This window comes from Planococcus citri, chromosome 4 (assembly GCF_950023065.1).
Source record: "Planococcus citri chromosome 4, ihPlaCitr1.1, whole genome shotgun sequence".
Taxonomy (NCBI): domain Eukaryota; kingdom Metazoa; phylum Arthropoda; class Insecta; order Hemiptera; family Pseudococcidae; genus Planococcus; species Planococcus citri.
The window spans coordinates 30,008,415-30,032,404 of NC_088680.1; the positions used below are offsets into that span (position 1 = coordinate 30,008,415).

Here is a 23,990-nt window from a genome sequence, read left to right on the forward strand (position 1 = left end):
AATTAGTTCTTCAACGTTTTCTCAATTTTACATATTAGGTATCCGACAATATTATTGCCAGTTTATTTGAAATCAGAAAAAAAATCTGAAAATTCAGCCAGACAGGTTTTAAAATGCTAATACTTTTAGTATGTTTATGCTTTCAATTCATAATTAAAGCAAGCACAGAGAAAGGTAAACTTTTTTAAAGCTTTTATTCGCAGCAATGATACGTTTTAAATAGGTGTGTGGCCCTTATAATGATAATTTTAATCATTGTAGCTCTGGTGTTCGATGTGGGTCGTAACGATGAGGTGGATTTATCCGAAGGACGATTTAGGGATTGGTATAACCGTTTGTTCGCTTGCGCAGCTTTCACCGAAAAAGAGAAGCAATTCAATGAAAAAAATTCCATCAGTGGAAATGGCATTTTTTCAAGACCTTCATCCGAAGTAACAGCAGCATTATCAAATGGAACTGCTGTAAAAGATCTATGTGAAAATCCGTATCAACCAGCAATAGTTTATAATTCCAAGAATAATGAATATTTGATTGGTTACGAGGTAGGTGAGGTAACAAAGATAGGTTAAAATTATCAAAAAAGGATACCAATAATGTAAGCTGTTTTCAGTTTTATGACAGAACTGGCAGCGCGTATCTCAAAATCTGCGACTATAATTCCACGATTTATGGAGCTTTGCAATCGGTATGTACCTTTTTAAATGTAGGAATAATAGGAAGGTAAGTATGTACATACCTAGGTAAATATTTTTCAAGGATTGAAGAAATCGAAAAACATCTTTTAATGGGGATCAATTTTTAGTATGTCAATCGCTAAGTTTTTTCTCATTTCTATGTGATAAGCTTTTGAAATACAGATTTGATTTTTGAAAAATTCATGAAAGTTGCTGCACATTCATTTGCCTTTTCATGCGATTACTTTCAACTCTCTTTACTCGTCTCCAATAAAATTGGAAGAAAAATCCTAATAATAATACCTACTTGGAAAAAAATACCGATTTCTGCAATCAATTCACAAATACGTATTTTAATTATTTGATTATATCAATTCAATGTGTTTATCTGTGTCTAATGTACAAGTACTCAACACCTACTCACAGGTAAATCCTAAAAATTACACACTTGGAGAAAAACCTGAAGATTATTCTATTGCAGCCAGATACAGTGAAGGGAGACGCACAAAATTTCGTTTTTACGATGATCAGTCAGAATTGGTAGGTACATACCTATTACCTATATCTACAGGGTGCCCAGAAATATCGAGTACCCCTAAGAAAGTTTTTCATTAAAAATATAGGTTGGCAACGTGAAATAGATGCATATGATTGGTGGAATGTTATCTCTCCAGTCTAACAACCAATCAGGTGCTATCATTATTATCATTCACTGTGACCAACCAAAGTATTTTAGTAGAAAACTTTTTTGGGGGTACTCGATATTTCTGGGCACCCTGTAGATACCTACCTATTATGTATCCACACTTATGCAACAGCTATCAATTAGAGATTAGAAAGGGTTGAAATGAATATATGTACCTACATTAACTCGAATAGGCACGTTCTCACATTTTAGACTTTTTGTTGGGCATCAGTATTATCGATTCATACTCCTGCGAATGACAAAAAATGGATTCATTTCATGTCCAGGTGGATTCCTAAATCAAAAATGAATGGCGAATGTAAAGATCACGGCTTATTGGATAAAGAATTGGAATTCATCTTTTCCGAGGTAAGATTTACATAACATTGTAAGGACATGATGATTTGGGATGCAAGCAAACTAGTATTTGACTGAAAGTTTAATGGATCTCAGTTTGTTGGTATGTCACTCGATCACGAAATTTTTTTGAAAATAAAAATTCTAAGCGGAAAGAATAAGTAAGCATGAAATTTTAGAGATAAAATAATCAACAAAGTGTCAAAAAAGCAGGACGGCATGAAAAATTTTAAAAAAATAGAACTTTCCGAAGGATTCTTTTCCAAATATGTATTTCAACTTTTGAAAAAAGGAGAAGAGAGTGAAAATTCCCTTACTAGCAAGGCACTCGTATCTTGAATATCATGAAAATTTTTGAACCAGACAAAGCTAGATCGAAAGAGGATGCAAGAAAAATCAGCAGCTTAAATTTCATAGTCTGAAGTGCGTTTTTAGAATTTTGGTAAATTTTTAAAAATCAAATTTGAGTCAAAAAATGCGTAAAATTCTCAATTTATTGTAGTACGAAAGCTAATTTTTTTCAAGGATCATCCATCGTCGTACTTTTGTCCTGTACATATTATGCATTTTATCTTCCACTCACAAGGTGGTGACTTGCTATTTTTACGTAAAAATGGAACATTATTTTTTTTCAGCAAAATCAAGCAGAGATTTTGAAGGATATTCCATCATTACTTTCTTTACCTGGAAATAACACAGAAATATCTTGCGGACAAGCATTCGGTTGCTTGGAGAAATACCAAATAAAACCATTATGGTATTTCCATACAAATTCAGGCAAAATTGCCAGTTGCGTTGCAATGAACATCGTACCGGTTTGGAAAAGCATTGCGAATAAACAATTGAAAAAAGTTGATCAATTTATTGAAGAAGTTGCATGCAAATTTCATTGTGGACCCGGGTTTCAATCAATAAACTACCGTATCGAAGTAGAATTTATTTTTGGTGTTTCCGATATTATGAAATCAAGCTACGAAAACAGTTCCGACGAGCCTAGAGAAATTTATTTATCGAACACCGAACGAACTCGAATGATGGCGATTCCAGAAGTAATCTATCGTATTATCCAGATCGGTTTTCCATTAGGAATACAATCAGGTGAATACGCGGACCAAATAAATGATCCTGAATGGTACACAGCGGCGGCTGCTGTTATAGTACACAACAATCTCAACTCTGGACATTTCCAAAGGCTGTGTAGTAGAGAAAATGAATTAAGTGGTTGGGATCAGATCAAGAATGAAGATGCTAGAACTGGTATAACCTATGTGTGCCCTTTAACAAAGGAGCTTGGTGAAAGATTAGGAATTTCTAAAAACCTAACGAACGATGAATTACCTCCTATACATTTGAATAATGCTCCAGTGGCTTTGAGACGTTATGTTCTTGGGTTTAAAGATCTTCGGCCGGACGAACGATCTGATAACAATTAATTTTTTTAATTGAAAATGTGAAAAAATTGTTTTTCATTGAATTAGGTAATTAGTTGTTATTAGGTTCGTAATCAATTAGGTAACATCAATTTTTTGCATCATATGTAACATTTCTTTTGTGTCAGTACCTGGCTCATAAGTAAATCTTTTATGCAATCGTCGTGCATAGTTTGTTCGAAATTTTTTTCTTTGTAGGTATGTACATAAAAATTTGTGACTTCTTGAAGTGAATCTGTTGCCATATTACTTCCACCAAGTATTTAATTATGTTAATTTTAAAAGTTTTTTATATGTACCTACCTAAACCTATCTATTTAATTTGTATACCTACATTTATTCAATTGGTTAGATGTATATTATGTATAGGTATTTATTATTAGAATTGCCTTTGATCAAACGAAAATTTATTCCATACTAACAAGGAAACTTCACGAGTGTGCAGTTACCGATTTGACCTAATTTTTTTTCAAAAGTAAGAGGATCCGTAAAAGAGTCTACCACAAAATTAAATTTCTGGCTGCTCAATCGCAAAACTAAGGGTCCCACAAGGATCTGAAGGTTTGAAAATTCTGATTTTTGGTCAATTTTGCTAGTAAAAAAACAAAAAACAAGAGAAAAATGGGTGCAAAGTCTCTTTTTTGAGGAAAGTTTCAAATCATGGAAATGCTTTTTGCTTTGGAACTTTTTTATGAAATGTCATTGAAAGGCCACAAATATCTGAAAAATTGTCAAAAATTGCGATTGGACAGTTACAACTTTGGATGTTGTCTTTTCTAGTCAAAAGTCGAGTTTCAGACGATTTCAAAAGTTGTAGCAGCCCTTCGCATTTTTCGACCTATTTTAAATATTTTAGACCCCTCCCTCTTTTCCTCCCTCCCAATATAAATACCCTTTTAGATACACACATTAAAAATTGCGCTCAAACTCTAGGGAAGTCAACTTCCGACTAGAAAACACAATTTTTAAAGTTGTAGGGGTTGCGATTTTGAAAAATCAGCTCTTCCCCTCCCCAAACATGTTTGAAAAAACCTCCAAGACACAATATTCGGCACTATGTGCCAAATTTTGGTCACTCCTTCAATTCCAATTTTTCTGAAATGTATGAAAAGTAGGCAGTAAATAAGACCTAAAAGTGTGCAAAGGCGGAACCTGCAACCTGAAAAACTTGATCAACTGTGAGCACTTAAACTTTGGAAAAAAAATGCCAAATCTTGATCTACCAACGCGACGTGTCTCTGGCCTTTGTCGCAGTAAAGGCACGTTAATGGAAAAAAGTAAAAAAGTAAGTAAGATTTGGCACGTGCGAAAATTGACTAACATTTGGCACTAAAATTTTTCTGTGAATTTTTACATTTTTATTTTTTAAACACAGTTAGGTACCTGCTTACTTTTTCTTTTCAGCAGGTTGAGAAACTAGACATGAAAAATCATAAATGCAAACTGATTGGAACAGTCCTAAAATCATGGTTTCAAAATGAAAAAAATTTGATGCCGAATGTTGGTTACTCAACAAATCAAAAAATTTATTTGTGAAAAATTTTCCCACGTTTCTACTCATTAGAATCAATTTATGTGCCATAACATTCCAGTAAGTTAAATTTTTTGCACCGGATTTCATTTGCTTTCACAGTTAGTTTGCATTAACAAAAAAATCCAATTTTGTCAAAACATGAAGAAAATCTTTTCTGTACTACGTTAGCATCATATTAAACCAAAAATATACCTATCTAAAATGATCATACGATTACTTCCCATACTGATTTTTCAAAAGTCTTCCCTTTTTCACGTACAAAATTTTCATGCTTTTTTGAACCACAATTTTCAATTAGGTACTGATAAAAAGCACTCAGGACACTTTATTTCATCAACTAGAACCAGGTGGTTTAAATTGAAGATTAAGGTGTGCTCTACAAGTTAAGATAGGTAGCAGCAGTACCAAACAGACGATTATAGGTGTGACGTAGCAGCGTGAAGAAAAAGTGACCACGATTTAGTATCCTGATCAAGATTCAGCACTTTCCCTTAATTTCATCGGAAATGTTGGGAATTTTTCGACATTCAGTCTCTTTCTTTTTCCTATGTGCTTCTTTTAATGTTCTGTAAACATAGTTTATTTCATCAAGTTGATTAGCTTTTATAACAACACAAACTGAGAACATCGTGCTATTTGCCTAATATGCATATTCCCGAGTTCATCCACCTTGTGAGCAATCTATCGAAGCGTATAGCTTCTGAGTAAATTCTCCAACGGTTCAAATTTTCTTTCAACGAGCTCATTTTATAAATGAGAAAGTTTCACGACGTATGTATAGAGTGGACGAGCACATAGAGTATTCCCAATCCCATATCGATACTACATCACCTCGTGTGTATAGCTCACCACTGCGTATTCTCCAACTTGTGCGCCATTTGTCGTCCCTTCCTAATGTTCGAGTCATCCGTATCTTCTATTTTCAGAAAATACTACGTTGTACGATGAGAGTCTTTTACACACATGTTTATTTAAAATTTAAGGTACACAAATACATGTATATCTCTGCGTACATGTGTACCTACTACCTACCTATATGTACCATATCGATGATGTTGACTACGTATAAAACATGGAGAGGATATGTATAAGTATGCAAAGCGTTGAAGATGCTGTAAATATTTCATACTCTGCGACTCATCTGTTTCATTGATTAAATACATAATTAGTGTATAAAATACGACGCATAAGTACTGCTCGTTTGGTATATAATTAATAATTATGATAAAGAGAATACTACTATAAGGAGAACTGGTATAGGTATAGGCACCTAAGTGTAAGACAGAGCAAGATAGAGCTATAGATGATGTGCTATTTGTGTATATACGCGTCGATGATGGTGCGTACACATAAAGCTGTAAAAGTTTTCCGAAGCTTCGCTGATTTATGTAAACGTTTACCTAGCTTGCTTTTGTTTTGAGCTAAATTTTCTTCTTGAAAACAGCAGCAACTGGAAAAGTTTCACGTTTAAATAAGTGCAAATTACACAGTATCAACATATAAGATTAATTCGACGCGTCGTATTAACCCCCTAAAGTCTTACAATTAAGCCGAAATTCCCAGCTTTTATCTTCGATTTTATGCTCTATGAGTTCGCGCGCGGAGGGAATCGGTTTAATAATTAATCATCTCTTTAGTCTTTCGCGTTAATGGAGACGAGTAGAAAAAAAGTCGAGTTACTTTTCAGTTTGAAAATTTTAACAGGGTAGTTTTCCATAGTGTTAAAAAGTTGTGTGGTCGCGTCGACGAACACGGATTCTAATTTTTTGTGGTTTTCTTTTTTTCTGTTTACAGCGATCGCAGAAAAGCTAATGGCAGCGGCGGGAACAATTTTTTAGATAACTACGACACCGATCCCAAAGAGGAAGAGAAACGTATACAGAAGTTCTTGATTGCTATTTTCGTAACATTTGCATTTTGTTTCGGCTGTTTTATGATATTAAGGTAAGCTCCCAAAAGGTACTACAATCGTTATCATATACTTTGAATTATGGACGAGTATAATAGCAAAGTGAACTTATAACGAAAAAATAAACACGTTACATTTTATGCTACGTTGGTACGAGTATACCCAGCTCTACGTACATATTTTTCGGAGTGGGATTTCTTTTTGGTAAAATATATAGAAAAAATATTGCCCTTGTAACGATCGATCTGTGATTACACAAGAAGAAGAGGTGGAGGAAAAAATATGCGGATAATTTTTACAGCTTCTGAAACGTCTTAAGAATGAGTAATTAGTTTACCCACGTTCAGATTATACAGCTTGTTCCATTCTTGAACGTAATCCCTTCAAGGATAACGTAGCAACCTAAATTACTCGCATGTTGATTGCTTTGCATAATCTTCACATCGTATCGTAGGAATTGAAATATGAGATATGAAACGTGATTCAGATACATATACTTACTCTTCGTTTGGTTTGAAAAAATAGGCTATTGGATTCATTCCACATTCTGGTCTGATTGTGCGAGATGTCGAGAGTGAATGGATGCGATTGAAGGGAAGAGTGTAGCTAAAAAGCACGATGAAAATAAAAGTGGTTCCTCTAGATGGAAAATTAATTGGGGTTCCTTTGACTTCAAAATTCAAGTAGGTATATAGTCTCAAAAACAGAAAACTCGTACAAAAGTTGAAATGTATTGATGGGTTTTTGACCTTTCAGAAATTTTCATGCTAAAACAAGGACTGAAAAAAAATACCCATCGTCAATGATTCGATTAGAAATGTTTTCTAGCCGTTCTGAAACCTCAAGCTACTTTTTGAAGTAAACTAAAAAAAATGCCTCATAAATTCCGCCCAACTGAACTTAAGCACTTGAGAACCCGATTAATGATGTGACCTAATTGATCAATTTACACACTCTTTTTTCAAAATCGATTTCGGTAATGCCTCCTTTTTGAGGACTCATATGTCTTCTTCAAGGGCTCCTTCAGAACTAAAAAAATTTCTGAGTGAATTTGGTCAAAGTGCATACTCTGACATTTTTGCTCGCGATCCACCCTAATGTTTATACCTGGATTTTGGAATTTATCTAAAAATGTTAATTTTTGTATTTTCTCTGATTGAATATAATTTTGAGTTTTTTTCTTATAGGGAGAGAGAGAGGAGGAGAGGACAAAATGGAAATAAAATTTTTCCTGACGTGAAAAACTTGACAAATATAGGCACCTATTTCTCGGAACCAATATTTTGAAAAAATCTATGCAAAGGTTTTGGTAATGCCAACCATTTATAGAATTTTATTCCTAGTTTTGATCTACTATAGAATAAATCGGCAGCAGTTTCAAACGGTTCTGGAGCCTTCAGATAATTTATGAATTCTCTGATATATAAAGAAAACCAATTTAGACTTCAGTCAGAAAATTTTAAAGGTAAAATACGTTTCTGTTGATTTAAAATTAAAATTTTCTCCTACATTTATTTTTTGTGAAGGTGGGAGAGGGAATAGGATCTAAAAACATATTGATGAACGAATACAGAACAGATAAAAATCATCTTCAGTCGATTTGAGATGTCAAAATCCAAATTTCAAAGTTATAATGGGTGCTGAATTTAATTTTTAGCTCTTTTTATGGCATTGTTCCCCAAACTGAAATTTCCAGAAATTTGTTGAAGACTCAAAATATGGTATAATTGACACCAATTGATTCAGGAAATCGAAAACATGATGTATGTATAAGCTACATTTAAGCTTCTCTACCTTAATTTTATGAAAACCTGATTTTTCTTGAGAAATAGACCAAATTTAGATTTTTGAAAATTCATCAAAGATTGAAATTTATGTCTAAAATTAGGCTTTTTAAATCAAAAAATAAATAAAAATAAAGAGAAAAGCATAATATACATATTATTACTTGAGGTCCTAGGTATCAATATTTAGTCAGAATTTTAAAAGAAATTCTCAAAAAAAATAAATACCTATCTACTAAATTTATTAAATCACGGAATGAATAATACATCTATTTGCATTTCAAAAAGAGAAAAATCGTTTTCTTATATTTTTTTTTGCTTGGTAATTTTCATGCAGCTTTTTATTCAAATTCAGTCTTTTTTTCAAGGTTTTAAATACTTACAGGCACTTAAATAATTTTTTCCTTTTTTTTAAACACAGGAAGTACATAAAACGATATTTTGCTCTTTCTCGCGGATCGCTCGAGTAGGTACTCAAATACGCGTTTTTCTTTCTCGATTTTATAAAAAAAAAAATTCAAACTCGTGGAAAATATGACTCTCGATTCGCATTCGTTCGGGTCACAAACCTCACAATTATAGAGATTATTTCTTATTCTTTCATAAAAAGTTAGTTTTTCATTTTTTTTTTTCAAACTATGTTTTGAATTTTTCTTAATTTGAACAAGAGATTTTATAATGGCTTTTGAAAAACTAAAATAAAAATCCAAATGTCCTTTATCATTTTTTTTTTCATTTTTTTAATCCGGCCACTTCAAGATGAACGTTTCATTCGCCTATTTTTTCGTGATTTAATTAAATCAACGATGAAAAAGAAGACTAATACAAAGTCACGATCAAAGTTATAGCCCTACTCGAAAAATTCTCTGAACACCCACAATACCTATTGAGTGAGTTACTATGGCACTACTAAAACCCAGGAACTTTCAAATTTTACAATTTTTACAAGTAAACTGACTTAGTTTGAGTTTGGTACTTTATCATCGAATCAAAGGCAAAGAACTACAACAACGATCAAAACTCCTGTGAAAGTTTGAAATTTAATTTTAATGAATTTTCCTACAGCTCTACTTCTCTGTTCTGTGTAAATTTTCCTACACTAATTATTCAGTAAGGTTTACCGAAGAAAAAAATGTAAAAAACCTCGAAATTAGGCCAAATTTCGACCCTCTTATTCACGCTACTCTGGCTACATAATTTTAAAATTTACTTAACGTTTCGATTAAAGATGAATGAAGAAGAAAAAAACTCTAGTTAAAAATAAACTTATTTAATTACACTAAAAATTCACTCCCTAGATCGAATCTCATTAATACTTCATTAGCATCATGGTTGTCGAGTGTTTTTTTTTTCTCCCTTTCTCGTGTTTGATACTTGCGGTGAGATAGTAATATCGCTAATAATATTGTTTACCACTGTTGGGAATTTATTCCCCTTTAAGGGTCGGATTTGCGGAGCAATGAATAGCGACATAATTTAAAAGCCCGTTGATACCGGGAAATGTTCCGGAAAAAAATTAAAACAAAGGGAAAACGATGAAGAAGAAAAAAAACAACACGAGACTAAAGAACTAGAGCTCGAGCTGGATTTATGGAAGATTTGCAGCAACACGAGTCAACGTTTTATCATTTCGAAACAAAATTACACTATGCAACAGCCACAGTCACAGCAGCCAACGAACGAGAGAGTAAATTAATATTCCGAGCAGATGTTTAAAAATTAAATAAAGCTCGACGTGGATTCTCTCGTCTTAGACTCCGCAGGGCAGTGTCTTTAGGCTGCCTTGCCGGTTATTTTTTGCAATTTGTTCGACTACAGTAGATACGGTACTCGAAACAATTACCCGAATTTTTTAAAAGAAAAGCGCTTAATTAGCGTGCAGTAAGTAGGGAAAAAATTCAACGTGGAAAAGGTTTTTGCTCTGTGGCTGTGCGTCTTATTTCGACTATAAAATTTTCAACGAAGAGATGGAGTGAGTAAATTCCAACGAAATGTAATACAATCTCAAGCAGCCATTATCACGTTGTACATACCTTGGAAATTGCCGTATTATTACGACCTAGCTAACTTCGGAGTAATTGCATTTTTCACTTAGGCTTCAGCAGCGCGTACTTACCTACTAGCTTTTTAGCTCGAAGAAAATGAATCGTGTTTCTTAAGTATTTCGTTTCGTTTTTACTCCAGATCTTTTTTTTTTTCATGAACCTCGAGCAAAACAGTGTTACGTAGTAGACCGCGACGCAAAAGCCGGATTTTCGTTTCTTAAGAACAATTTGAGTGAGATTTTGCCTTCACCTAACTGTCTTTATTAAAAATGCATAATGCATATGATCAATTGTTTATACAAAAAAATCATAAAATTTGAAATTGCAAAATAAATTTTGTCAATGTATCTATTGGTAACTGATATTTTTTTTAATTTCACAATGGGCTCTCACGCCTTTTCTTCAAATGCAAATCTTTAGGGAACAAATTGAGTCACTTTTTTTGAAACATTTGTACAGCAATTGATCTGTTTACAATCGAATCGAATCATTCACAACCGATTGGCGATTGAGCAAATTGTTTGATTTCTAGGTGAATCACTCGCGAACGAATTGATTAATAGTTGGTGAATCATTCGCGAACGCATTGAATGATTTTTGGCGAATCATTCGCGAACGAATTGAATAATAGTTGGTGAATCATTCGTGAATGGATTGAATAATAGTTGGTGAATCATTCGCGAACGAATTGAATAATTTTTGGTGAATCATTCGCGAACGAATTGAATAATAGTTGACGAATCATTCGCGAACGAATTGAATACTTTTTGGTGAATCATTCGCGAACGAATTGATTCGTATAAGTGACCCATTCGCGAACGAATCGATTCATGTACTTGTTTTTTGATGAATCATTCACGAACGAATTGATTGATTCATACAAGTGACTCGTTCGCAAACGAATCGATTCATTTACTTTACGTACTCCTGATTTTTGGTGAATCATTCGTGAACGAATTGAATAATAGTTGGTGAATCATTCGCGAACGAATTGAATAATTTTTGATGAATCATTCGTGAACGAATTGAATAATAGTTGGTGAATCATTCGCGAACGAATTGATTTGTATAAGTGACCCGTTCGCGAACGAATCGTTTCATTTACTTGATTTTTTGGTGAATCATTCGTGAACAAATTGAATAATTTTTGGTGAATCATTCGCGATTGAATCAATTTATTTACTTTACATCTTGATTTTTGGTAAATCATTCGTGAACGAATTGAATAATTTTTGGTAAATCATTCGCGATCAAATCAATTCACTTACTTTACATTTTGATTTTTGATGAATCATTCGTGAACGAATTGAATAATAGTTGGTGAATCATTCGCAAAAGAATTGATTCGTATAAGTGACTCGTTCGCAACGATCGAATCGATTCATTTACTTGATTTTTGGTGAATCGTGAATCATTCACAAACAAATTCAATAATTGTTGGTGAATCATTCGCCAACAAATTAATTCTAACTTTGGGTGAATTTCGCCAAAGGTGAGAGTGCCGATTTTGCTATCTTACTCTCGAAGTCTCTTTCTGAAAATTAAAAGCAAGACAAAGAGAGAAAATCAATGAAAAATTTTATGAAAAAACAGAACTTTTTCCAAAATTGGTAATACATTAATAGATATTTTTTTTAAAAATGGGCATGAAATCTACAAATCTTCAAATCTTTTGAAAATTTGTATTTTGAGAGAACTAAATACGATGTTTTTTATGCAAAAAGTTGAATAATTTTTTCTGCTTTCAAAATTTCAGAATTTGAAAGATTTTAGAGGTCCAAGTGAGGGCGAAAGCTCTTGAAAATTTGTATTTCGAGAGGCATAAAAACGATATTTTTTATGCGAGAAGTTCATCTTTTTACTACAAAACTTTAAAAGTTAAACGATATTTTTTTTAGAAATTTTAATTTTGAAAAAGAAAAGAATGCTTTTGAAAATTTGTGTTTTGAGAAGTGAAAAAAGAGTTTTTTTTTCATCACAATAGGCCTTTTTTTTACTGGACCTTCTAAAAAACGTGAGCCTGGGACAAACTTCCCCTCTTGCCTCATCCCATCACAATAACGGTCCTGCAAGTGGTCGATGAAATCGAAATCAACGTTCTAAAAAACCTACAGTTTGGTGCTCATTGCTTTTTTCAACATTTTCACAATTTTAAATAATTTATGAAATACAAACTGAATCAACATGTTTGAATTTGATTTATTCAAAAAGAAATCCGAAGTACCTATTGTTTTTGACTTAAGATTAAAATGCAGAAAATTGTTTGAGAAAATATACTTGAAAGAAAATTTATGACTTCATTACACAGCAGGAATTTTAGTCGAAACCTGAAAGTCGATATTTGCTCCTAAAAATATTTTTTATATGTTATGAATGTGTGATTTTTAATCAAAGTTGTTGGTAAGTTATCCTTCTAAAAATCCTATAGTTCAGTATAAGGTATCTCATTGAAGCTGGATGGCCTTAAAAGTGCTCCTTATTATTCGAAAAATTCAGTTAGTATAATATATTTAGGCTTAAAAAAAAGCCGCATGATTCTAGTGATGTGACGAGCCATACAACTTTTCAAAATTTACACCTCACGATTGAATTGAATTTCCAAAAGTCATCCTTGTCCTATATCTTTAGGTTGTAGCTATTTTCACATTTAAATTGAAAAAAAAAACGACACGAAAATGAAACAAAAAAAATCATTATTTTGAAAGCTTCGCCAATCCGCGACTACTCATCGAGACAGATTTATCTCATTTGAATCGATTTTCCTAACCTTTCTCGATTACTTTTTAACATTCCATTCCTTCAATAATAAAAAGATGAGCATAGTTTTGTATCTCGTCAAACTGCTCGAATCGTTAATTAAGATATCATTGGCTACACTTGGAGCCGGTCAGGTTCGACCTTCTAGCTAATTTATTCGCTTCGTAGCCCCCTTTGTATAGATAGAGAGCAGATATTGTCCGTCTAACATAGCTTGAGCTGAATTGTGTCATTTGCATAAGCCGAATTCCAACAAATTTTTCATGAATTTTTCCAAATTTTTTTGATTCCCAAAATTTTTTAGAGAGTAAAAATTATTGGCTATGTTTATTTTGCATGTTTATTTATGGCCGATTGGCTGGAAAAAGATTTATTGAAATAAATCAAGATAAACGCTAATCAATTTGGGAAACCCTTCTGTTATTCCTTTTTGGCTTCCATAAAATGCAACTGACACAATTCAGTTCAAGCTATGTTGGACGGACAATAGTAAGTATACCTTTATTTACCAGACTAATAACCCTTTGACGTGTTCTAACAGCACCTTGGATATGAAAAATAGGCAAAATTCGCTCGTGACTTTTATTGTTACGCGCTCGTGAAGAGACATCGTTTCGATGAAATTGCCATTAGCTTCAGTTACGATATAATTTGTAATTTCGCCGTCTCCTTCGTGTGTAGGTATAAGTATAGGTAATAAAAAATTAGTCGAAATTAACGCACAATTTGAGGAACAGTAGGTAAATTTTAGAAGCTCGTGTGACAAATAATATGTACCTAGCAGAATATATGACATTAAATTCCGTGAAATGATGATTTATTCGGTAAATTTTAACCACGTGTTGGGGATTTTCCATCGAATCAATTCTCGTTTATGTTTATATAAAATGAGAGAAATGAAAGTGAAAGAAATAATACCTCTTATAAGGACGAGAAGTTTTATATACCCATATAAGCTGAGGGTATTGGTTTCGAATAAATACATTCCGCGTACAATTTTGATTGGTTATTTCGAGTGAATTTAGTCAATCTATTTGAAAACGAATTGTAATAATGAAAATTTCACTCGAAATGGTGATTTTTTCTCATTTTCGTCAAATCCGCTAGGTATATAATTTACCTACTATTTAGATTCGAGCTGCAACCATCTCGCCATAAACATACGAGCGAAAATTGATTTTCTCGCATTTTTTATCGTATTTATAGAATTGCTTCCCGAGATTTCCACTCGAGGTAGAGGCGGAAAAAAAGCTAAGCTGGGTAAAGAGCAGAAAGATTTTAAAATACGAGCTCGAACACGATAACGTATACGTCTCAGAAAAGAAAAAAAAACACTTACATCCGGAGTTGGTGTAACAAAGTTTTTGAAAAAGACACGATCTCGAAGTATAAAATTCATTTTATCTGTCTCTTGTCTTAATTTCCAAAGGATAAGAAAAACATGGCATTCGTCTTTGTAAAGTAGGTGGCTGTTTTATCTGCCCTGAGACGAAATTGCGTCTCGCGAAACAGATTCCAAAACGGGGAAATTTTTTTCAAGTTGCAAAAATTTTGCTAATACGAGTTACGAATTTTCAATTTTTTTTCAAACTTGTTCTGCTGGTGGAAAAAATTTCTCGTGTTTTCGCATATTCAACTGTATAGCTGTTTTGTTTGGTACAAGAGATACAATTGTGACGCAGATACCTTTTACCTCTACACCTCGTATCTTTTTAATCGTCTTGGGAATCGAGTAATTTTTACGATTAATGTTGTATGCGTGGAAACGCGCACAGCGCCATGGTAATCAAATTTGTAAAACGTTGGATATAGGTATATTATACTTACGTATTTCGTACGTATTGTGTAAACAAGTGACGAGTTTTAATGAAATTTGTCAATTTTACGAGTAACTTTTATGAGTATTTTAATTCGAGTGGGTTTTTTGTCATTTGTATTAGAGCAGATGCGTTTGTCGAGCTTTTAATATTTTTTTTTCAGCCTCGATACGATCGCGTTGGAGGGATATTCTCATTAAAGGGATTCGATTACGAGACTGATTTTTTTTGCCAAATCGAGAACGAGATTAAAATTCTCTTTGCTGTTTTTTTTCTCCATTTAATTTTCGATGAGTTGGTTCGGATATCGAAAGTATATTTTTCGTTCTCGTGGATCAAGTTTTGAGGGGAAAAGAGATGGTCTGCGGTAATGAACCGAGCAGAGAGACTCTCTCAAACTGCAGGTTCTTTAAGAAATACTTTAATTTTTTTCAGTTAATTGATTTTAGAGCATCAAAGACTATAGAGAATTTTGATAACTCGTTTGTGGTCGAATGGAAGTCAACATTATCATTTTTCGAAATCGATAGGTATCTATTTTGGCGCTTGCACAGAATTTTCAAAATTGTTTCAATTAGGTAGTTAACCTTTGAAATGACTTATATTTTTGACGATTTTTTTGGAAGAGATAACACTTAAATTGTAATAAAATAACTTTTTTATGGATTAATTACGTATTTATTAAATGTAGATGGATAATAATAAATTGATTAAGTTACGAAAATTTTGTTTGAATTTTATTTACATAAGATTAGATATATTATAACCGCCCTCGTGCGAAGATCAAAAAGTGTCCATTTTTGGTAAATTCTTGTTTTTGTTAATTTTTGAAAAAGTTGTCAAAAAGTGTCAATTTTTGGAAAATGTGCAAAAAGGTGTCAACTTTTGGCAAAACAGTCAAAGTGTCCTTTTCTGATATTGTTGAAGGGGCTAATTTTTGCCAAAATTGTCGAATAGTCTGATTCTCGCCAAGATTGCTCAAAAAATCATGTTTTTGTTAAAATTTATCAAAAAGTTCTCGTTTTTGTCAATTTTTAAAAAAGTTGTCGAAAAGTGTCAATTCTTGAAAAAGTGGTCAAAAAGGTCTTATATAGTTTTTGGCAAAATAGTCAAAAAGGGTCTTTTTCTAGTAAAATTGTAAAAAGGGGCTAATTTTTGCCAAAATTGTCAAATAGTCCAATTCTCGCCAAGATTGCTCGAAAAATCCAGTTTTTGTTAAAATTATTAATAAATTTGTAACAGTGATAGTGGGAAAGACTGCTAGAAGAAGTAATTATTATTATTTTCTCCTAAGGTGGTTTTCTGAGAAATATTCCATGGAAATGAAACATTTTCCATATAAATACCTGGCTAGCTCTAGAATAGGCAATCCTTTCTACTTCAATGTACACAGTGAGAAGTTACTATACTATAAATAAAGAAAGCCTTCTCGTACCAATTACTTATGGTTTTTATTTACAGATGTTAGTGTAAAACAAGTAATTGAGCATATTATACCAACTAATTACAAATAAATTTATAATTAATCTGTTCGTGAGATAGGTACTGATACATAAATTTACCTATCTTCTAACTCTTTCGAGTAGGTGACTTAAAATACACATGGGTATAGCCCAAGACATTTACAAAAATGCGAGTATAATAGGAAAGAATACGATGTAGTTGTATCCTTTCTATATCAAATGCTGAGGTGATTGACACATCATCACCTAGCATTCGTTATAATGGGTTAATATAAAATGCAAGGTAAGCAATGCACAAGTGCAAGATTCGTGACATATAAAATAGCAAGCACTCAGATGACATTTATGACGTCATCTCAATAATTACTAAAAGGGCACTATGTAAGGACGAACGCAACCCCGGTAAAAGAATTAAACAGTTACCTTAGATAAGTAAGTACACATTGTCAATGTACATGTTACCTGCCTCTCCTGTGCTGACCCCAAATATTAGTCGCATCGGCAGGACGCGTCAAAGACCAATTTTTGTAGAGACAAAGGCTCAAGTGTCCGGAGTAACTTGGCCAGTGACTAAGAAAGTACCGCGAACTTACTCAGGATTTAACGAAGTAAGCGTTATAGAAAGAAATCAAAAGAACTATCCATAGATAGGTATATCGCGAATCGCAAGCTGTATAAGCCTTGTACACATTTACCGAGAATGACATTGATCCGGAGAGCTCGAGTATCGCAGATCAAGTGATTTTTCTAGCATCACGATCCCAGCAGCGAGGCTCGGATCGCGAGTACATTAGTAGCTTATGGCTCCTCCCATCGGATTTATTACCATAAGCCACACTCATGAAAGAATTACACGAATAACTACATAGGCGAGCAGGGCATATCCGCTCATCACAAATTCTCATTTTTGTCAATTTTTTAAAAAGTTGTCAGAAAGTGTCAATTTTTGAAAAAATTGTCAGAAAGGTGTCAATTTTTTGCAAAACAGTCAAAAAGTGTCCATTTTTGGTAAAATTCTCAAAAGGGGCTAATTTTTGCCAAAATTGTCGATTAGTCCAATTCTCACCAAGATTGCTCAAAAAATCCTGTTTTTGTTAAAATTGTCAAAAAATCTCATTTTGTCAATTTTTTAAAAAACTGTTAAAAAGTTGTAATAGGTAAATAAGGATAGAATGCTATTGAGATTGTTTTGAAGATTAGTCTGAGGGGTGGTTAAGTTTAGAATATATTCACAAAGAATAGACGTATCGTTCCCTTTGGTTCTCCTGGATAGCTTACAGGATTCTCCCTGATTCAACTCTACATTAAAGTAGTCTCACCTATTTGAACTACCAATAGTATATATTTGACAATATTCACAACTGATATACTAGTTAGAGTATCTATTTAATTGTATCAATGAAATAAGAACTCAAAACTACTATATCTACACTCGTATATTTCCAGTAAATTTACAAATATACACCTTATAACAACACACAGATTAGTTAGATGAAGTAAAACTAACTATACATACGAGTATATCCTAAATTAATAGAGACTATACACATACCACAACAATCCCTATTGACAAAATTATGCATAAAAACAGGCGTGTAGATGCGTAATACGTGAAAGTCCAAAAAAACGCATGCAATTCAGCTAATTCAGCCTGCAAATAGCATGCGTAAAAGTAAGCGAATAGCATGTGTAAAAGTAATGTTACAGCATGTAAAATAACAGGAAAATTGAAAAAAATTTCTGCCCTGGGTGGGAATCGAACCTGGGACCTATGGTTTCCGACTTTCCGCGTTACCTAACCCACTCGACCACTTCGCCGCTTGCGAAGTGAAGAGTTATTTCCACATAAATGCTTCTGCGTTGTGAACTTAATAAATTTAAAAATTTTTCTCAAGTCCAAAAAGTGCAAACATTTATGGGGAAATAACTCCACTCTTTGCAAGCAGCGAAGTGGCCGAGTGGGTTAGGCAACGCGGATAAATTAATACTGCGGGTCCCGGGTTCGATTCCCTCCCAGGGTAAAAAATTTTTTACAATTTTTATTTCACTTGACATGCTATAACATTGCTTTTATGCATGATAATCGCAGGCAGAATCGCATGCTTTTTTTGAAAAAAGTCCAAATTCACGCATGCTTGTGCTATGCATAAAAGCATGCGTTTTAGCATGCTATCGCATAATTTTTGTCAATAGGGATGATGAGAAGGAATCCGTGTTCGCGGTAGACCTTTCAAAATAGTAACATAATATCACAACAATTTAGGGGCTTGACATGAAAAACATATATCTCAACAATTAATAGAATCACATATCACAACATGATACACACAAAGGGCTGAAATATTGAGCAGGTACCCAAGATTACCATCTTTGGTCACCTATAGTAGGAGGACATACCTACATAAGCATAACAGAACGAATTTTCCTTTGTATTTCTTAGTTCGGTGCATGCAGCCTCAAACTGTTCCAGTCACTTTGGGGTTTGGCTTAAATCAGATTTAACACATAGACCAAGGACGTGAATAATACAGTCACGATCATAATATCACATACTGGCATGGATGCTACCTCCAAAGTGTCATTTTTTGAAAAAATGTCAAAAAGGTGTCAGTTTTTGGAAAAGTTGTCAAAAATGTGGAAATTTCTGGCAAAACAGTTCAAAAGTGTCCATTTTTGGCCAAATTTTCAAAAAGTGTCCTCTTCTGGTAAAATTGTTAAAAGGGACTAATTTTTGCCAAAATTGCTCAAAAAATCCTGTTTTTGTTAAAATTATCAAAAAATTCTCGTTTTTTTTCAATTAAAAGTTGTCAAAAAGTGTCAATTTTTGAAAAAATGGTCAAAAAGGTGTCAATTTTTGGAAAAGCTGTCAAGAAGGGTCAATTTTGGGCAAAACAGTCAAAAAGTGGCCATTTTTAGTACAATTGTTTAAAAGTGTCCATTTTTAGTCAAAATATTCAAAAAGTGTTCATTTTTGGTAAACTTGTTACAAGGGGCTAATTTCTGCCATAATTGTCAAATACCTAGTCCAATTCTTGCCGAGAAAAAATCCTGTTTTTGCTAAATTTATCAAAATAAAATTCTTGTTTTTGTCAATTTTTGAAAAAATTGTCAAAGAGTATCAATTTTTGAAAAAGTTGTCAACCATTTTTGCCAAAACTTTCAAAAAGTGGCCATTTCTGAAAAAATTGTTAAATATTCCTGTTCTTGCCAAGATTGCTCAAAAAATCTTGTTTTTGCTAAAATTATCAGAAAATTTTCGTTTTTTTATCAAAATTATCAGAGTGTCAATTTTTGGCGAGTTGACGAAAAATTGTAATATTTTTTCATCAAAATTCTCCGGGAGTATTTTTTGATAAAATTGTCAAATGGTCGTAATTTTTGCCGAATTTGTTTTTTTTGGGGGGGGGGGGTGTTTGTAATTAGGTACTTGATTATTACACCCGTCGTGTGAGATTTAAATCGAGTTGTTAAGGTCAAGTTTTTTAATTAGGTCTAAGAATTTTTTGATTTCGGAAGGGTCGTCTGGTATGATCATTTCATCTATTTGTAGTACTTTTTTTGCCAAACTCATTTTTTCGCAGTTTTTTGCGTAGACACTAGACCTTCAAAGTGAATATTGTCAAAAAAAATTAAATTTTGAGCAACGTACGTCATTCTATCCAAAAGTTTTTATGAGCGCTTTCAAAGAATTTCGAGTTCAAAACTTGAGTCAATTTTCTGAATAGTCATGAAAAAGTGCCATGCGATCCATCGAAATGGATCTCACAAAATCCAATGTTATAAATTATAATCTAAGGTATTTTTAACCTTGAAAGTTTCAAACGTCAGGAACTTAGTAAGAAAAACGTACCTGGTCATTGATCTTCTTGTTAGGCCAACATACAAATTTTTTCCAGTAAGGTGCACCGGGGCAAGTCAGAATGATTTTTCGCAATTTCAACTTTGACCAGCTGTTACTCCCCTTCTAATGAACCAATATGGATCAAATTTATTATGTGGGTTCCCATAAGGGTTCTTGACCTATGGTTAAAATTTGAGCGCGATTGACACAGTAGCTTTCGCTCAGTGGAATAAAATATAAACTGTCCTGACTTACCCCAATTGGGGGAAGTCAGAACAGGTTAAGGTTAAACTTTGCGGAGACGTAGATCACAAACCGAGCGTCCTAGAAAAATTGCATAGAAACAAAATTGTAGAGAATTTAATTCTCTTTGAGATCACTCTCATCAGATTTTCACTAGGACGCACGGTTCGTCCGCTATATGCGAAAAACTAAGAAATAGAAAGTCTGTATTTTAGACCAAATTCAAAATAAGTTCAAAACAACAACAAAATACAATTGAACCAAAGACATCTAAAATGAAACTGAATCTCAAAAATTTTTATGCTGTGATGAAGTAGGGGTAGTACCCTCAAGTCACCTTTAGTGGCACTTCGCCAGATATAAACCTCTTGGCGCTAGAGCAAGTTTTCTAACTTACCCCGAATTCCAACTTCCCCCGGTGCACCTTATGTCTCCATTTTTATTTTTTTTTTTAATTCATTTTAACTAAGTACTAAAATAAAACATCAAGTTTTCACTCTGAAATTTTCAAAATCAACCAAACACACTATAGGTATTTAAATAGGTAGGTACTTAAAAAACTTGATCTCCTTTTCATTTTGAAAATTAAAACACTAAAACACAAAAAAAAATTCGCATTACAATTTAGGCCACTTCTTGCTTCTCAATTAAATTCTGCTCTTTTCTAAACCCATTTTCTCTTCACAAATCCGCGTAAATCGTTCTTCGTTCCAGTGTACGTCGCAAAATGGGCGTTACACTGTTTTACGATCTGTATAGAAATTAGTCGTCTAAACGCGTACACATGCGAAAATCCCCTACCAAAAAAAAAATAATTAAAAAGATAAATAAACTAAAATAAATATTAAAGCCGCGAACGTCCGTAAACGTGAGTCAAGATGAGCCGCTTTTTTCTCCCTTCGGTCTTTTTAAAGGCTTATCCGACTCCCAAGTACCCTTTTTTTTCCACAACCATTACACACGTTGAAACGGCGAAAATAAAAAGCTCATGGTGAAAATTAGCATGATTTTTGGATCATTAATGAAAATTGTTGGGCTGGCATTTTTCTCGTTAAGAAAAGCCAATTTAATACAATAGCGTGGTTTCCAATTGTACTATACGGATTCGTTTTTTTCTCTCCACTCCCCTTCTTCTCCTCCTTTCTCCATCTTCCACCCTTCTGCTTCTTATTCCTATTTTATATACTCTTCTCTTTTTCCTGACAATTCGAAGTAACGTGAAATTTCCAGGAATATAAGGTAGAATTTTCTCGTCTCGAAAGGGGTTCTTTTTTTTTAACCATAACAGTAGGGTTGGAGGCAGTGGAAATCGAAAAGTTTGAATTTACGAATTTAGTTTTTAAAGCGGATTAACAACGTTTTCTCGATTATGTTGGCTTCTGCCGGCTTTTTCAGGCAGTGTGCGATAAAAGCATGGAATTTTACTGGTTAATTTTTCGAGATTTTCATACGAGAAAAATCATCTGTTGGAAATTTTTTGGAGAATACGTATCCAGCAGATTTAAACTGCAAACAATGGCGAATATGAGAACATTTCGAGTAGGTATTTTGAAAAACGAATAAAATACATTTTAAAAGGACGTATTCGAAGCACACTCGTCTTTCGTACAAATAAAACATCCTAATCGCGTACGTTTTTCGCCATATTCGTGGGTATTAATTTTTGAGAATGATTTATAGTCGTACGAAGTACACAAATGTTAATGCAACACGTTTAAAATCAAACGGATGTTTAATATTTCATTAGAAACTACGTCAATCAAAGGGTTGAAAAAAAAGGGAAACGAAAAATATAAAAAAAAACGAGCCCTCGTACGAGGAATTTTTTCGTTTACAAGTTCCAGTTCCATACACGTTCTGCGTACCATTCTTTTTTTTCTCTCTCTCTGTTTTCCTGTAGTTCGTTTTAAATCTAATTTATACTTAAGAAAACGAGTAAAAAAGTTTAGTTGACAGGTACGTGCTTGGCTATGGCGGCGAAATCGTGTTATAGAGATTTTTGAAAAATTAAATTTCCACAGTTGCACGAGTGCGAGTATACGATGTGTTTTTTTTTCATTCCACCTTATATACGGAGGTGCTCTCCCCTTTAACTTACTAATGGAAATGACCTTTTTAGATGGGAGATTTTGGTCAAAGATTAATCGAAATTCGAACCGTTGTCAAATACGAAAAGATGAAAAATTCTACCCTACGTGGTATAACCATTTTCCCTGCCCTATACGATGTGTGTCTGTGTTTTTTTTCACTCTCTGCTCTCGCAACCTGTGTATTTATTTTTGTTTGCTTTTTTTCCAGATTCGTACATTTAACAAATGATGAAAATTATAGCAATACGCACCATTGGGATGTGATGTACGCGGTCATGATGTGGTTTGCCTATGTTCCGTCATTAATAACGCCTTTGTTAGTACTGGCAATGATCATAAGAAGGTAAGATACCTATTTACTGATATAATGAGCTTTTATGTGTAGCGTTGTGTGACGTTGCTAAAAGTATGACGGGTCTGTACCTTGTGTAAAGGCTCATTATTTCAACGCTAATATGCGGTATTTTAATGAGCTCAGGGTTCTGGCAGAAAAGCAGACGTAAACGTGTCTCGCTGTCTATATTTAGGTAGGTATGTATGAGAATATACTGGAGAAGCAGGTCCTGGGTTCTGGGAAGGTATTAGTGTAAAGATTCGAGTGAAAATAATGTGTTAGGTACAGCAAAATGTTATCTTACTACGCTGTAAGAATCCTGCGACAGGAAGGGTTAAAGAGACGAAGAGAAGGTGAGTAATTTATATACGAAATTTTGGAAGGCGTTATTCTTAGGCCGTTAGATAAGAGTGTAGCTGGGTTTTTTTTCGATTGCTTGGGTTAGTAGGTACCTACTAGGTACTGTACCTATAACTAAAACGTGCATTTTCCATGGTATTTTTCCTTGTTTAGTACGTAAAAATAATTTATGTACAGGTGACAGGAGATCTTACCCAAATGCGAGAGATGTAGAGCCTTGTTTTGAAGATCGTGTCAAAATATTAATTTACGATGTGTTTCTTCTACGTGTAAAGAAGGTTCAATTTGTTTAAATTAATATTGGGGAAATTTTTCTCGAAATAGATTTCGAGATGGAAAATATCTTTTCGTTGGTAATTTTAATTATATTATCGAGATGGATTTTTAATTTATTGAATAGGCTATGACAATAATAGTGGGGGGGGGAGTGAACCAGGAAAATTTCGAAATAATGACCTTGGGTTTTTAGAAAAGTTTCCAGGGATTTAATTTGGAAAGAAGGGGATGAACTTCTATCTTCGATAACGAAACCAACGTGATACTTATATTTTTGAGATTAAATTTTCAGTTTATTCGAGAATTATGAAAATTATGGAAGCAGAATATGTGCTTAAAATTGTTTTCAGACTCGCGTATGATGTCTGATGAGGATGAGACAGATATTAAA

The 23,990-nt window shown here is 33.4% G+C and overlaps 2 protein-coding genes across 2 annotated transcripts in view; both read left to right on the plus strand.

The window, feature by feature from the left end:
* Positions 1-23,990, plus strand: part of LOC135844931 (neuropeptide Y receptor type 1-like) — a 138,399-nt gene that overhangs the window by 110,936 nt on the left and 3,473 nt on the right. The window contains exons 5-6 of the mRNA XM_065363328.1: positions 6,475-6,624; positions 22,838-22,972. Coding sequence (XP_065219400.1) covers positions 6,475-6,624; positions 22,838-22,972 — 285 coding nt within the window. The remainder of the gene's footprint in view (positions 1-6,474; positions 6,625-22,837; positions 22,973-23,990) is intronic.
* LOC135842638 (uncharacterized) lies at positions 2-3,306 on the plus strand. The gene is made up of 6 exons (XM_065360187.1): positions 2-174; positions 262-542; positions 611-685; positions 1,101-1,214; positions 1,573-1,728; positions 2,352-3,306. Exons 1-6 carry the CDS (start codon positions 114-116, stop codon positions 3,147-3,149), a joined length of 1,485 nt encoding a protein of 494 aa, XP_065216259.1. The 5' UTR covers positions 2-113; the 3' UTR covers positions 3,150-3,306.

Bases quoted from the DNA above. Each gene is read 5' to 3' on its own strand.
- LOC135842638 (XM_065360187.1), top strand. From the start codon at position 114: ATGCTAATACTTTTAGTATGTTTATGCTTTCAATTCATAATTAAAGCA. The intron at 543-610 runs GTAGGTGAGGTA...AGCTGTTTTCAG, and splicing joins AATATTTGATTGGTTACGAG to TTTTATGACAGAACTGGCAG. The intron at 1,729-2,351 runs GTAAGATTTACA...ATTTTTTTTCAG, and splicing joins TGGAATTCATCTTTTCCGAG to CAAAATCAAGCAGAGATTTT.